Raw genomic sequence first — 17,366 nt, forward strand, 5'->3', positions numbered from 1 at the left:
ACTATATAGAAGAAAGCTAAGTTTATAAAACTTATCAAAATTTTGTATTATTCACAGTTCTGAAGACTTCTTCATTCTTCAATTTAGGAGGGAAAAAAATCAGTCAACAAGTATTTATTGAGAATTGCAGTATGTGCAAGACAGTGAGCTAAACTCTGAGGATACAAAGAAAGTCAAAAATAGTCCTTTCCCTTAAGGAGCTCACATTCTAATGGGGAAGATATGTAAATAAAGAGGTATATACACTTTATACAGAACTGATATATCATCACAAGGTGGGAATGGGAGGGAGGATACAATTTGGAACCCAAAACTTCAAAAAAATGTTAAAAAATTGTTTTAACATGTAACTAGAGAAAAAAATGTTAAAAAAAAAAAGAAGAAGAAGAAAAAAGGGAACTAGGAACTGGGATGGGAGAGATAAAATGGGAGAGGAACTTGCAAAGGCATGTTGTTGAACATGAACTGAATCTTGAAGGCAGCCAGGCAGAGTGATGAGGGCTGGGGGATAGAGGGCACAGAAAGCTTTGAGAATATGAACATAGAGGGATGTGAACGGATTTCTCTTTTATTTTTGGAGGGGGGAAAGGAAAGACAATTGGGGTTAAGTGACTTGCCCAAGGTCACACAGCTAGTAAGTGTGTCAAGTGTCTGAGGTCAGATTTGAACTCAGGTCCTCCTGACTCTGGGGCCGGTGCTCTACTCACTGTGCCACCTAGCTGCCCGATGTGTACAGATTTCAAGGGGACAATAAACATGAATGGTGAAAAAAAAACATAGCTTCATTTCAATATAATGTATTTCCTTTGTAATCCTTTGGTAGGATCAAGTGAGTTTTTGTTTGTTCAATTATAGTCATGTTTTTTTTATAATAAAGAGTTATTCTGGTGTAGTTAAAATGGTTTGAAGGTAAGATTTACATGTTAAACTTCAGAAAGCCATTTAATGAAAATGTAACAGGCATTCTGCTGTGGACCAAAGGGTATATTGAAAATGGATCTTGAGCTATGGACTATGCACACACAAATATATGTACATAGATACAAGTACCTATGTACACTACGTGTATATACACATGCATGCCTATGTCTGTGTGCATGTATATGTGCATATTTATATATGTATGATATAAGCTGGATACCTATTTTATATGCGTCATATTACTACATACATATGTGTGTACAGGAATGCGTGTATATGTAAATATGTATATGTATATGTGATATATCTGCAGATCTGTATATAAACTTTGTAGTTATTTTAGCTTGGTTTCTTAGCTAAGGCTTAGAACTAAGAAAGGGAGGACTTCATATGGAAAATAGCAAAATATCTCTGTCTGGAACAGTTAGGACATATTAGAATGATAAGGACAGTTAACTATGCCATCATCATTTCATAGAATACCTGAAGATTCATGTTAGGAATCTGTGTTGATTTTCCCTACGTAAGGGTCGATACCAGCCATGAAGGCTTCAGTGAATCTGTGCAAAATTAGGAATGTGTTGTCAGACATGGCCAGTGGGTCAATTTGTTTGTTTAACTGTATATATCTTTATTAAAAGAAAGACTTCTATTTGTCAGACTTGAGGGAGGGGCAGCAAGTTGAGGAGAAAGAACTGCTATTGAGAAGTGATGACTATATTTTTTAAAGTATCAATTAAGTATTTATATTAAAAATGTATTACTAAGACAAAAATGCCATTGTGGAATCTTACTACTGTATTCCTTTATTTTGCTCTTAGGGAAATGTGTCATTTTCTTGTTCGCAACCACAGACAGTTCCAGTCACTTTTTTGGGCTCTGGCAGCTACCTAGCACTACATGGCTCCTCAGGGCAGGATGAGATATCTGTGAGTTTTCAATTTCGCACTTGGAACAAAATGGGACTTTTGCTGTCCAGTAACTTTCATCAGCATTCAGGAGGTCTTCTCCTCTATCTTCATGATGGAAAAATTAGACTGAATCTCTTCAAACTAGGAAAACAACAGAGTGACATAACAGCAGGTAATAAATATATATTTAAATATTTTTGTGCTAGGTTCCTTGGCTTTTATTTATAATAGTTATATCAATTTTATCTCTCCAGAAAGGCCTAACCAATTTTCTTGATCATAACAGGAACTCAATAAATATTAATTGTATTAACAAATTTACAACTTAATCAATAAAAGAATCTTTGTATTAATAAAATACTCAAAATGACTTTATCCTTTATAACATAAAATTTGCCATTGTGATTCTCTGGCATTTTCTTAAACCGATCTTTAAGAATGGATCATAGAATCATAGATTCAGAGTTAGAAGGGACTCATAAGGCAGTATTACAAACCTTCTACTTATTATCATCTCCGTTCCTGCATTTCAGGATTCATTATATTGACAGTGATGGTGGGAAAAGAATAGAGATAACTTCTTTATGTGCACAGGACTGAAATTCCACATGCCAGGCACATATTACATATTGATCATTTACTATCCAGTTCAGTCATTCAGATCAATAAATATGTATCGCAAGGCATTGCAATTTTCTTGGCGTTGGGAATACAAAGAGAAAAATAAAGCAGTCTCTGTCGCCTGCCCCATACCAGCTTTCATCCTTCTAGATTTTAAATGCTTCTGGATAGATGGGCATGTGGATAGAACAGAGCAGAACGAGAAAAGACACAGATTTTATGTGTTTTGACTTTTGACTTTCAGATAACTCCTTAAGCCAATGGGAGAGCCTGGCATTGATATTCAATTTTGGTCAGTTCATTGAGTGAGTGTGTGCTTTTATGCCCCCAGTCGTTGAAATACTATGACTGCTCACGACTGGGGATGTTTACTAGGAGTTCACATATTTGGCGTGATATCCAAGTAGTAACCATAGTGTTGGAGAGGTCACTGTAAAGTTAATGACTATTTTAATTTTAAATTTATATTTACAATGTGGTTTAAAGGTCACATCTCTGCTATTTGCTGAATAAATATTATAATGGCCTTTTATCCAAAATGGTAAAATTTCTGAACTTAAAAAAAGACTAAAAAAATGAGTGGAGCAAAAGTACAAAAGAAAAATAAGAATAAGAACTTTGACTCTCACATTTTCTTTCCTTATTTCAATGTTTTTACTTTACAGATGACAGAAGGTTAAAAGTTCAAATTTAAAAATATGAATATTGCATTCAATTTTAGTGACAACTACTATGTCATAGCTACTTAAGGCATGTTAATGCTGTGAGAAATTTGCATAAGTGTGTCTGAAAAAGGAATAAATCAAAGCGGTTTCATTTTAATTATTAATAGGTTTCCTGAGACCATCATTTGAAAATGTTAATTTCCTGGGAAGTGTGTCATTGATGTACGGCTTATTGTGATGTATTTGACTTCTTCAATAGCAGTTTCAATCACAGCCCAATTATAAACATGTTAATGAAATTGCTTCAGTGCAATGTCACTCTAACGGGCCCAGTGAAGGTAGTGTCATTTCTAAACAGTTTATTGGCATGTATCTTTGACAGATTAACTGAAAGGCATAAGAATATACAAAACACCCCCATTATGACTTTGAAGTCATAATAATCATGTTTAAGTGCAGAAATGATCACTGACACCATATAATTTAATGCACTTATACTCATAGCTGATATAAAGTGTCTAAAATAATTCATTAAATATATCTGTGTAAATACAGAAAGTAGCTGTAATTAAGAGGATAAACTTCTGTATCCTCTCTAAGCAGGATGCTTCCGAATCAAACCACAATGAGTTTTTGAAATGTTGCTTTTAAGAGTTGCTGGAGAAGATAAATTCCATAATAAGAAATTGACTAATTAAATTATGTATGATTGGGCAGGTTTATTACACTATAGGCAAGACTTTTGACCTAGGTTTCACATGTACAACATTTGATAATTAAATCAGAGAATATTATTTTGACCAGAGAATGTTACTTCTGACCAGTCTCATCAGAATTCATTGCCATTTTTAAAAAATGAGATACTTATCCATGATAAGCAAAATACTTCTAATGATGAAGGATGGCTTACTTTTTTTTTTTTCTAATAGAGATGAGAATTAGCAATATACTATTCATTTACAATCTGGAGATTTTTTTTTTAAACCCAAGGAATCAAAGTTGAACTGTGTTGAATGCAGAACCTGAATTGAGTTGTAATTTCAATAAATATGTAAACCATCTAGTCTAAATTTCCTAATGAAGAATGTAGCTTTGTGAAATGTAATTCTAAGTAAGTTTGAAAAGAGTATATCAAATTTTAAAATACAATCGACTGTCATTCCACAGAATACTTTTACTACCCTACCACCTCCCAGCTTCGGCCAAATTTACAGATTTCAAAATTACCAAATTTTACAAATTTACAAATATTACAGATTTCAAAACTATCAAACATCAGGTGGCATCAATAGTAATAAAGTATGATAAATCAATACTAAAAATCCATAGTACTTAATCTTTTAGTCATGTGTCAGAGACTGTATAGTATTATAAAGTGTTTTCATATCTTAGCATGATTTGAATTCTTTCTGCTTTTCCCACTAAATATTTCTGTGTCAGGGTATCCAATTTTAATGTGATAAAGATTTTCATTTTAGCCAGGTGTTCTGGTCTGATGTTGACTCAGGCCAATTCTCTGGTCATTTATGTTTGATATTTAAAAGGAATAAGACATTTATAGGTCATTTGAAAGTTAGCAAAAGATTTATTTAACTGTAGCAGAACATAGTTATCCATAATATTCACAGAGGACACCCATTTTTTTTCTATCAGCCAAACAACAAAGAAAGTGCAAGGAATTCCTTCTGGATTTTTTGTACTTATACTATTAGACATCAATAACCTGAGCCTTACATCCTTTGAGCTAACCAAGTCTCAAGTTTGGTTTCACTACCTTTTAAGGAAAAACTAGTCTAAGTTGCATGGGGGATGGAGAAACACTATTGCTTCCCACTATACTCCACCCCTTGGTGGTAAGGTCTATAAGATCTCCTAGAGCAGAGGTTTTAAACTCATGACTCCAAAACTCCCAAATGTAGCCTGAACCAGATTAAAATGTAACTGAAAAATGTTTAACAAAATAAATAAAAAAACCATACAATATAGATAATGTTAATTTGTGGTTTTCTAAGTCAGTATGTAAGGAATGGGGATGTTTCTGTTTAAATCTGACACTACTATTCTAGAGGACATTTTACCACTTAAGTTACTTTAGGGTTGACACTGGTCAACCCTGACCTCTGGTTTTTAAGAAGACTCACAGAGGCAGCACTAAAGAAAAACTGAAACCGAACCATCACAAAAACAAAGCTAATAACATCATGGCTCCTCAAAGGAAAGACTAAGTACAGAAGAATCCCAGGAAGGACTCAGTCCTGGTTTAAATGATAATGCCCATGTGGTAGGTGATGCCAAATCATTGCATTTCCAGTGGGTCTCTCACTGTAAAACAGTTTCCCTAAGAAAGAACAGCACCAGAAATAGCAAAATTGATGATATATCCTGAATCATCACTGAGCCTTATCACAAGTCAGGGAGAACTGTCTTCTACTACCTCCCATTTAGAGTCCTCTGCATCAACCAGAATCATCTTCTTCCAGGGAGCCCTATGGCAGGAAGGATGCCCAATATTCACTCCTTAGAGGCCCCTGAGGAATTTCTCTCCTCTTCTGTGGGGATTAGATAGATGCTTTCATATTCCCCTTGTTGCCAGAAAGCAAGCTACCTCCCAAGAATGCCACACTTTTGTTGTTCCAAGTCTTTCTTAGAAAGTTACATTCATCACTTGGTATTGTATTGGCAGTAATGCGGAAAGTCTACGCAGCTCTACATTATGTGAAGCAATCAGCTGTAGTTGGCCTGGCTTTTGCCACTAAACACGCCAGTGCCCAGTAGGCTGTTAATGCCTCTGGGACCCATTCCCTTTTTGCTGCTAGACCCAGCTTTATTGTCCACTTCCACTGGGGGCGACCCATGGCTGTGTCTGCTGTCTCCTGACCCCTGCCATTGCAACCTGGGTCTGGGCCTGCTGCTCATAGGCTGTTACTGGTGGGTCTGGTGTTTCTGCCTGCTGCCCATTTTGGCAGTGTCAACTCCTACCTCTCTATCCTAGAGGACAGATGCCACTACTGGGGCCTGAGTTCTGCTGCATTATGCTGGGATGTGGCCTGAGAGCTATAGTACCATCATTTCTGAGGCTTGATTCTGTCCCCCTTTGCCCAGACCTGGCTCTGCACCACACACCCCTTCACTGATGGTTAGGGGGTGAGCGTTGCTTCCTTATATTGGAGTGAGAATTGTACCCCGCCCTATGGCAGGTCCTGATTCTACCCCTTCCTCTCCTCCCGCACCCCACACTGCAGAGCATTGTTGTGGACTTCCCCTGCCACTTCCTTCCTATGCCCTGCAAGAGTAGGGGTGTGTTGGAGCTGGATTGATGGCCTGTGGCCGTTGTTGGGACCTGGCTCTACCCTCCTATGCTCAGGCCAGTGACGGAAGGCCAGAGTCTCTGCCTCTGGCCAGTCCACCACAGGTGATAAAGTGAAGAACTGACAAATGAGATAGCTCATGGAACTCCTCGGGACTCTGGCTGATCATGCCAAGTCTTGATTCCTCTTCCTGTTACTGAGCATGCTGTCCTCGCAGAAAAGTCCCTGCTGTGTGTCGACCCAAACTGAATGACCTAAAAGACCAGACATCTCAAATTCAGAGTTTCTACCAAGATTATAATGCCTTGCTCGCGTCCGGCCACCTGTGCTCTGGAAAATGCAACGCCAAGACAAAACAACAACAAAGTAAATCTAGAGACCACCAGAGGCCAGTAATGCACTCCATCTGCCATTTACAAAGTAACTACTTTATCCAAGGTGGGAGGGTGGAGGGGGAGGGGAAATGCAGTGGTGCCTTATTGGAAGTTCTAGAGAGAGTTAGTGGAAAGTTTCTTAACTGATTCATCAACCCTACCTCTCCTTATCAAATTAACTGGGCTACAATTTGCACATTTGTCTATGTCTCCACTTCCAAAAAAATAATGTCCCTGAGATCCTCTGGAGAATTAAGCATTATCCATTTAAGTGTCTCCTCTGATAGCTTGCTCCAAAGAATCATAATAAAGTCCATATGGCAGAGTTCAGGTTGACCTCTTATACGCTGTTTCAACAATCTGGCTAGCAAATGTTGTGGGGGTGAAAGCCCAACAACAAGAATGCTACCAGCATGCTGCAAAAGCACAGGTTCTTTTGATCTGCTTAACTAAGGAAAGCAAGGTTAAGGGGCTGGCAAGCTTACTTTAATTCAGCACACAAATATCATTCACTTAGTTCAGGGGAAAAAACCAGCACGCTGAACTTCAGAGTAAAATACAAATTACAAACATGAACAGACAGACCCAATACAATTCATAGTTACCAATATCTAGGTTCAGCCCGGGAGCTCAGAACAAGGGCTGGCCCAGAGTCACGCGCCACCACTGCTGCGGGTAAGAGCTCCAAAGAACAGACAGCCAACCCCTGGTTTTTTTATTTTTTTTTATTTTTTAAATTTATTTAACATATTTAGTTTTCAGCATTGATTTTCACAAGAGTTTGGATTACAAATTTTCTCCCCATTTCTACCCTCCCCCCCACTCCAAGATAGCGTATATTCTGGTTGCCCTGTTCCCCAGTCAGCGCTCCCCTCTGTCACCCCACTCCCCTCCCATCCCCTTTTCCCTTTCTTTCTTGTAGGGCAAGATAAATTTTTACGCCCCATTGCCTGTGTATCTTATTTTCTTGTTGCATGCAAAAACATTTTTGTTTGTTTTTGAACATCTGTTTTTAAAACTTTGAGTTCCAAATTCTCTCCCCTCTTCCCTTCCCACCCACCCTCCCTAAGAAGTCAAGCAATTTAACATAGGCCACATGGGTATCATTATGTATAACCCTTCCACAATACTCATGTTGTGGAAAACTAACTATATTTTGCTCCTTCCCAACCCATCCCCCTTTATTGAATTTTCTCCCTTGACCCTGTCCCCTTTCAACCCCTGGTTTTATATCTTTTTCAGCATCAGGGGTGAGTCACACATGCAACTCCCCCACGTGACCTAGAATCATCACAAAGAGGCGACTTAAACCCACGTGGTCTAAGAGCCTCTGATGTCCCAAACCTATCACTCAAACTCATGTGTAAAACTAGGCCTTCCCCTGAGTTAGCCCCACCCCTTAGGACCCTGGGAGGTTCACATCCACATAGGTTAGGTTAACACCTAATAGGGGTTAGAGCCTGGGGCTTAGCACTTAGTAAGACTCCATAAAATACACTGAATTACTCAAAGGGAACAAAAGCCAAACTCTTTAAGGGTACTTGGTCGAACTAAGTGTTAAGAGCTCATTTTGCTTACCAACACATACGCTAAATAAAAACATAAAAGTTAAAATTAAAGAAAAGAAAAACTAAAGTAGCTCCTTCGGGGCAGTTGTTAGAAAATCCTCAAATTCCAAGGAGGATCTGTCCCGGAATTGCATTCTCACTGTTGAGGTTCCTCATGCTACCTCTCAGATGACTGGCAGTTTGAAGGGTTAAAGAAGGTTTGTTCAACTACGTTGATCATTATCAATAATTCGTTCAAATCCAAAGGTTCTTTCCCTTTTCATATTCAAATATGACTCTTTAAAGCAGGGAAGGGTCTTCTTTCAGTAAGCTTCTGATGGAATCCTAATAAAGCTGCCCTCAGCCCCAACATTCTAACCTCCTTATGGGCCCCACTGAACAGCAGCATATCCTGATTTAACCACACAACCTGGCTTTAACCGCACTTCAGACACCCAGACTCAATAAAGCCACTGCCTCTAGCTAGCCACTGCCCCCAGACCCAATTCACACATCTGAACAGATGTGTTCTTGTATTCAACCACAATCACATCACCCATTTAGCCCAAGACAGGACCACAATACCTAACTATTCATCTTCACAGACCACAGTAGCTAGCCAATCAGAAAGCAGTATGACCAGGATGTTTGACCCCTGAACCATAGAAGGGACCCCTCCCCTATTACCTAATCGCTTAACAAGCCCCGCCTTGCTTTTTTCATATTCATAATTTCTGTTGTGTGATCAACATCATTACACTATAAAAATACCTGTCTTGTCTTTCTAAATTGCTGGTTCCTCTTTGAACCTAGCCCACTTCTGAGGGGCGTCAATCCTCAATAAACACTCCTACTTGGATTAGAAGTGGTCTCTGACTGGATAGTTTGAGACTGCCACCACAACACACCATGAAAGTGCAGCACTTCTAAGGCAATTGGATAATGATGACCATTAGCAATACAAAGACATCTAGCTCAGCAAGGCCAGAGCCTTATTTACTCTCATTCTTCTGAATTTGTCTTTTTTTTCCACGAGGGGGAAATGTCTTTCAATCCCTCCTAGCTGCTTTGATGGTAAACTGAGCTCTGAGGAAATCCCCTAATAGAAAGTGGAGGTGGTTCGAATTAACTGCCTGGAATGCCTAGCTGATAGCCTTGAAAGATATTTTGCAGCGATCACTTCAAGATAGTTCTTGAGGTTACAATTCTTAACGTATATTCACATTAGTCTCTTGTTGCTAAGTGGCCACATTTTACTTTCTAAACCCCCAAGGGGTGAGGGGGCACCTCATGGTGCCCATATCTAAACTCCTTATCTAAGGATACTATAAGTGAAGTGCTTCTTTACTGCCCACTCCCCACTTCACTGAGATAATTCTATTCCCATCCTGCAAGACTATACCAATTGTTGTGGACTGACCTTAGGCCAGTCTCCTGATAGTTTATGTTTGAATAAAGAATAAAACACTTGTAGGTCATTTAGCAGTTAAATAAAGGAGATTGATATAGCCAAAGCAGAAAAAAGATATGTATTGCAGACACTTTATTTAGCTGAGTAAACTATGTTGACTTCATTGCCTTTTGTTTTGTAGGAATAAACCTCAGAGAGAGAGAGACAGAGAGAGAGAGAGAGACAGAGAGAGAATGAATGAATGCCTGGAGCACCTCATAGATTGTGTGTGTACGCGTGCGTGTGTAAGTGCGTGCGTGCGTGCGTGCGACACACACTCTCTAGGGAACAGGGAGTGATGCCAATAGCCTGAGACTTTAATCCCATGAGTTAATCAAGTCTCCTGGGGTGCTTTAAATAACTTTTAAGGAAAAAAATAGCTTAACTTGCCTGGGGGGAGAGGTTAAGATATTGCCCTTATGCTACCAGAGCTTCCTGGAGATACAATGCTTTGATCCAAATGAGCCACTCTTACAGTAGGAATTTTCTGGAACCTTATCTGGCCGGTGGAGATCTTGCATATAATACTGATCCCCTGATGTCTTCAAATCAAACCATGTAGTTTACTGTACAGTTTACCTTCTCATAGAATTAGCTCTGAATCACAGCTATGCTTTTTTTTTATTTTTTCTCTCAATTTTCTCATCATAAACCGCTTTAAAAAATGGAATTAGCAGGCAGGAATAGACTTGTCATTTATGTGGGAGTTTTCCTTGAGTCAGCTATCTATGTATAGTAAGAACATCAACTCATCAGGAGTTTTTTTTTTTTTTTTTTTAAGAATAAGAATAAGGGAAAAACATATGGCTTATGGTTGACATAGCTTAACCTTGAAATTTTAAACAAGCAATGGAAAATAAAAATAAAAATTGAAATAAGCAAAATAAATGACATCAACACTGTCTATAATAATTCTGTCCAGAAGTTTAACCATTGTAAAATTAAGTGCCAAACCAAGAAGACCAAAAGAGCCCAGAAAGGAGCTCAGTCAGCAAACATCTGAATTACTTGTCAAACAGGGATGGCTGCCAAAGGCACCATCAGGTTAGAATATGACCTTGTTTGTAAAATTTTACAAAGAGCAATGATGGATGATTATGAGCAGTGTAGTCTTGATGGGGTCTAGACTATGGGAGCCTCCTTGAACTCTACTTGAATCTTCCAACTAGGTGAGGCCATAAACCTTTCATTATCTCTAGGCCCAAATCTCTAGGTTACTCTTAATCTAGCCTAGCCCTCCATTGTCTGGCTAGTTTCCACCCTTGATCCTATCAAAGTGTCTGTGCCCTTAAACTAGCCTAGCCCTCCATTGTCTGTTATCTCCAGGTAGCTTTCAGCTACTTCCCACCCTTAATCCCATTCTCTTGGTTCCTGTAGTCCGACCTCACCCCAGCCCCATCAAACTCCTCCTTAGACTTCTCCTCAAGACCCTCCCTAAACCCCTCCTCCCATCACCCCAGGACCACCCTAGAACCCTCCCACAATCTTGCTGTATATAAGTTTCATCTTGCTTCCATGAGGGTGCTCAGATTCAATCTACCTCAGATTGATTTGGCCTGCTTGTGAAAACAATTGTCACAAAGGGTGAGATTTCTTAAAACAACCCATTATGGTGAATCTGTAATGAACTTTGTTTTTCTTTGGCTATGAGAAGGCTTGAGTTGAATTCATTAGAGCAGGATCCGGCATGTTGGTATTTTGGGGTCTCAAGCACCCCTAAAAACATGATTCCCTAACCTCATCAGTCTCAAAAAGCAAACTGAAGAAATGGAAGGCAAAAATCCATTTAAGGAAATTTTGGGAAAATAATCAACTAAACACAAAGTCATCTCAAAGACATTAAACAATGAAAAATGGATAGAGAACTACAAAGAGAAGAAAAAAATGAAAAATTTTTAAAAGATTTAGAAAAATAATTTTTACAAACTATTTTCTCCAGCAAGGACAGTGATAATACCACATTTGTACCCTTTTGCAGTCTCAAATTAGTTTATAGAAGAGATAGAAATGATACCAAAGAGAGCAAAGATGGGAAAAAGAGCCAAACTGAACCAAGTATATGTTAAGATCTATGCTGGAAGTAACACAATGAAATGACATAATAAAAGGTGTCTGAAGAAGAAGATTCCAAATCCATGGCAAAAGAAAAAAATGGGCCTTAATAAATATAGACAAAAGAAGACCCAAAGAACATTAAGAATTCATTATCTATATGCTAATTTATTCATCTAAGCAAACATTTTTATGAGATAAAGCTATGTATAAATCAAGGGCCTTCTCAGGGAGAGTTTTAATAAGAAACAAGATAGTTTTTTCAAACAATAGTCAGCAGTGTGCCCCATGCTTACCACTTGAAAATAGACAAAGATGTAGAAAATATAAGTTCTCATTTTTTTTTATTGACTGTTGGTTTTGAAAAAGTATTTGATTGGTGAGGACAGTATGCTGCATGACTGGGGGTCTAGAGTTATTGAAGATTCCTCGGGATTTACAGCACTAGAAATAAACCTGTTTAATGACTTTCTAATCATAAATCTGGTGAGATGTAGAACAGGGAAATATATGCTCACCAAAGGTTTTTGCTTCTTTGTTGAAAGAGCTAGATCACAGAGTTCACATCAAAAAGAGACTCCCTGTGGATTATAAGGTCTTTAAGATTCTTCTATGTAAGAATGGCAGTGAGCCCTAAAACACTACAGAGCTTCCTAGAAGAGGTTTCTAACCAGAGAAGTTTAGCTTGTTCACCCACATACAAAATACCAAGTAGATGAAAAATTTCTATTGCTCAGATTTCAACATGTGTATGTGAACCTCCACCATCCTTCATCTGCACACAAAGATGAGCATACTCTTGATTTTACCATCACCCACAAATGTACCATATTAATGCTCAAGAATTCCAAAATCTTACCTGACCATAATCTATTGGTTTTTCTCCTTTCCTTCTGCCTTCCCTTACCAAGCAATGCCAAATTTAGTGATTAAAGCTAGTTAAGAAACAAAGCAGAGAATGGCCTCTTTTACCTACTTAAAAAAAATCATAGTCCTCTTCTAGAATAAGGGACAAACAACAACACTTACCAAGCTGTATTCTTTATCTCCATTGTGACCTCTAATCCCTCTATCCCTTAATTTTCTCCCAGCCACCCCCTCTGTCCTAGCTCTTCTCTCTTTTTTTCTCCATCTTCACTCATTGTGGAACCAATTCAACTTTACACTGTCCTCTTCTCTTGAGACCCTAGCCCTGTAATCATTTTCTCTGATCACCCCATGTTAGGCCTGAGCCTTGGATCACTCTCACTATTCACCTCCTTTTCCATACGCTGCTGCACAAAGGTGGAGAAAATTTCATAACCATTCTGGGTTACACAATCTACACAACCTCTACTCTCACTGCTGCCCTTCCTGCTGCTAGAGGCAATCTTATTATACCTGCATTTTCAACTCACTATTCTACTGTCCACCTAGGTTCTTCCAAATTTTTTCATCCCTCAGCATGCCTGCCATGGCTCTCCCTGGCCCTGCCCTCTCAGCTAAGAAACTTGCCTTATATTTTATGGGAAAAAATTGAGGATATTTACCACAAAATCTCTCTTCCCTTTCCCTCGTCTCCTGTCACTCAGATGCCTTCAGCCAGTTTCTCCTCCTGTCTCATTCCTGTTTTCACTCTTGTCTTATGTGACAAAGTTGCCTTACTCCTTATCAATCCTAATCCCTCTACTTGCTCATGAGATCCTATTGCATCTTTCTCCTCCAACAGATTGTCCTCCTCTCTGACCCTCACCCATCATTTGTTTTCAGTCTCTCCCTTTCTACTGGCTCATTCTGTACTGCCTGAAAACATGCCAATGTTTCCCCCATCCTGAAAAAACACAACGACCAAAAAAACCCAAGATTTGATTTTTCCATCTCCACTATCCTATATCTTTTCTGCCATTTATGACTAAATGCCTTAAAAAAGACCATCTGGAATACATGCCTCCACTTTCCTCATATTATCTTAATGCCTTACATTCTGACATTTGATCTTACCATTCTACTGAAAATTGCCCAATCAGAAGTTATCTTTTATTTGCCAAATCCAATGGCTTTTTCTCAATCCTCATTGTCTTTGACCTCTCTGTAGCTTCTTACCCTCTTTATCACCCTCTCTTCCTTAATAACCTCTTTTATCTAGGTTTTTGGGGTACCACTCTCTCCTGGTTCTCTCCTACCTACCTGATCTTTTTTCTTAGTCTCCTTTGCTGGATTTTCATCAGATCAGAACCTCTAATCATAAATCTCCCATGCTGTTCTGTCCTGAGCCCCTTTATCTTCTTTGTCTATATTTCCACGTGGTTTTCTCATGCATTGAATTAACATCTATGTGCTGACAATTCTCAATTCTGCCTGTACTGCCCCAATCTCTCTGCTGACCTCCAATCTCACATCTCCAATCGTCTTTCAGATGCCTGGAAATTGATGCCCAGTAGACATCCTAAACTAAACATGTCCAAAACAGAGCTCATTATTATATTTTTCCCCTATATTTATATTTCTATTACTGTAAAGAGCAACATTCTCCTCCCAGTCCCTCAGCCTTTCCACTTAGGAGTCATCCTTAACTTTCACTGTCTTTCATTCCCAGCCTCACCCCCACCCCCACCCCCACCCCCATCCAGCCTCCACAGACACTATTCCCAATCTGTTGCCAAAGCCTATGAATTTCATCTTCGACCATCTTTTGAATATATGCCCTTCTCTCCTCTGACACTGCCACAACTCTAGTGCAGGTCCTCATCGCCTCATATCTCTACTATTGCAATAGTCTGCTAGTGGGTCTGTCTCTGAATCTCTTCCCACTCCAATCCATTCTCCATTAGCCATCAAAATGATTTTCCTAAAGTGTTGTTCTAACCACATACTTATGGCACAAGCTGGTTTCGTTTGTTTCCTCCTGTAGGCTTTTACATTGAACACAGTACTTTGATTGATCCATCATTTGACAAATGTGGATTCTGCCTACTCCCCACTAATCAATGCAGGTTGTAAATCTTGTATGTCTTTTCATTCTGCACCATTCTTTTCCATATTTCCTTAAGAATTCTTCACAGAGCATTTACCTAGTACTTTAGGAGCTTCTCTTTTAGTTCCTCTTCCTTTCTCTCCCCTCCCTCTTAAACATCTCAGGTTTGCCAATGTATTAGTTGGGCTGTTCATCTTGTTGCTTTATTTTTTACTTTCTGTTTATACCTTGTGCTCATCAAATATGTCCTCCATAATGTCTTTTACTCTTGTTCCTGGTCACAATTTTTCTTTTATTATGTTCAGTGAAACGTACTTTAATGTCCTTGGAATAATTTGTGATTTTCTACTGGGCAAGATATGCGTGTACACACACATGTACACAGAGACACACATGCAACTCTTATGACCCATTTCATAGCAGGATACTTGTTTTAGTCATTTCTACTTAATTGGGCTAGTATTACGATATTGACAGTTTCCTCTGCTAATGGCTTAAAAGATTTCCTAAAGATTCATAGTCTATCTCATAGCAATCCACAGCATTTGAAAAGTCTGAGTGAAAAAAATCCAGGGGAAGAGAAAGATGGGGACAGACAGAAAGAGAGCGAGAGCAAGAGGGAGAGAGAGAGAGAGAGAGAGAGAGAGAGAGAGAGAGAGAGTGAGAGAGAGAGAAAGAGAGCAAGAGAGAGAGAGAGAGAGAGAGGGAGGGAGAGAGAGAGAGAGAGAGAGAAATTTGACTTAGTGTATTACGAAAGAATTTAACTATAAAAATACCTTTTAACCAAATCGCAGACCTGGAAGAAGACATTGAGAGATCACTGAGGCTATCTCTTCTCTTCAGAGACAACAAAACTAGCCTGTTTTTTTAAAAATCTTAAAAAAGAAGAAATTACATAATGTCTTTTCATAGTCATTATGGAGTTAACCCTTCTTTTACTATCAGAAAATTCTTACTTGGTGGAAGTAACTTAAATAAAGGAATTATGGCATCATAGCAAGTGTGCCAAGACAGGAAAAATGGGTTGAGATCTTATCTTTGACACTTATTAGCTCTGTGACCATGGGCAAGTCTCTTGACTTCTCAGAAAATCTGGCAGCTCTCAAAGACTAAATTATAGATGGATCACGATCTCTGTCAGTAGCTACAACTCCCACACTGACAAAATCACAGGTTATTGAAATAGCTCATTGAAATTCTCTGTGTGTTAATTTGCATCTCTCCTTCACAACTTCTCACAAATCAAAACAATGTAAAAACTTTGAATTTTTTTATCTTTGTTGATGAAAGTTTCAGAATTCTGGTTTGGGATTTGTTTTGTATTGAACATGTCTACAACATCAAAGAGTTTAAAAAAAATATAAATCAATTATAAATATTGTAGTCTTGCTGAAAGGTGGAGTTGGGGAATAGCATAATTTTCATTTAATGACTGGAGAAAATGAAAGTTAAAGACTGGATCAGAGGTTTTTTTGATATTTCATTTCTAGTGGGGTGTCTCTTCTACTCTTCTGAAATTTGATCTTTGAGTCATATAGTACTGGATGTTCATTCATTTTTAATTCTGGTAAGAAAATATTCATGAGAATGATTTGATCTATTGATTCAACAAGTATTTATTGAGTATTGACCAGGGGTGAGGAACTTGTGACCTTGAGGCTGCATGTGGCCCTCTAGGTCCTCAAGTGTGGCCCTGTGACTGAATCTAAACTTCACAGAACAAATCCCCTCAAAAAAAGGATTTGTTCTGTAAAACTTGGATTCAGTCAAAAGGTTGAACCTGAGGACCTAGAAGCCCACATGTGGCCTCGAGGTCAAAGGTTCCCACCCCTGGTATTGACTATTCCCAAGTCAGTTGTACCATATATATACCGATTAATAAGTTCATTTGATCATTTATCCAAATGCATGTCATAATTTGAGCAAGAGATATTCTTCATGACATGGGCCTTGCCTCTGTGGATGTGCAGGCTAAACTCTAGAGTGGTCATAGATTTCTTTCAGGAGGCTCTGTCATGTTCTGGAGCTCAATGCAATCAAAACAACCTTGTCCAGAAGCAAGATCTAGGGACCCCGACGGTCAGCAGGGAATGCATTTCCTTAGCTTGGACTCTGCGTTGTATTTCCTCTTTCATGGCAGTGACCATCTTTGACTAGATATATGTAATGTTAATGGAATGGGAAGATCTTCCCTGCTCATTCATAGGCCTGTGTGCCCAGCAGTGATACATTCTGAGCCCCATAGAGCCCATTGGGGGAGGAACTTGCCTAAGGAGGAGCTTGCTTGTGGGAAGGCTTTCACACCTTTTGGTACTAAGCTAATTAGGCACTGAGTCAGGAGGGTTGTGATGCCTTCTGGCTCTAAGCCTATTAGCCAAAAGTGTATCTATACTCTGAGGTGAAATTTTTTTTGGGAGGGGGGTTCGCTTATGAGAAGGATGTTTTGAGTCTGAGTAGCCATATCTTCAGATCTCAGATGTAAAGGCTCTCTTGATCCAGTGATACATGTAAAGTGTATGGCAGTATTGCTTTGACTCAGACGGTCAGAGAGCCCTGTCTGTTGG

General features: G+C 38.9%; 1 protein-coding gene across 6 annotated transcripts in view; it reads left to right on the forward strand.

Moving 5' to 3' along the window:
• The window catches only part of CNTNAP4 (contactin associated protein family member 4), a 419,915-nt gene that overhangs the window by 188,784 nt on the left and 213,765 nt on the right, over positions 1-17,366 (forward strand). For all 6 annotated transcript variants that reach the window (XM_036741850.1, XM_036741849.1, XM_036741851.1 and 3 more), the window contains one exon: positions 1,743-2,004. In XM_036741850.1, the coding sequence (XP_036597745.1) occupies positions 1,743-2,004 (262 nt within the window). The remainder of the gene's footprint in view (positions 1-1,742; positions 2,005-17,366) is intronic.

This window comes from Trichosurus vulpecula, chromosome 1 (genome assembly GCF_011100635.1).
Source record: "Trichosurus vulpecula isolate mTriVul1 chromosome 1, mTriVul1.pri, whole genome shotgun sequence".
In the NCBI taxonomy this organism is placed as follows: Eukaryota; Metazoa; Chordata; class Mammalia; order Diprotodontia; family Phalangeridae; genus Trichosurus; species Trichosurus vulpecula.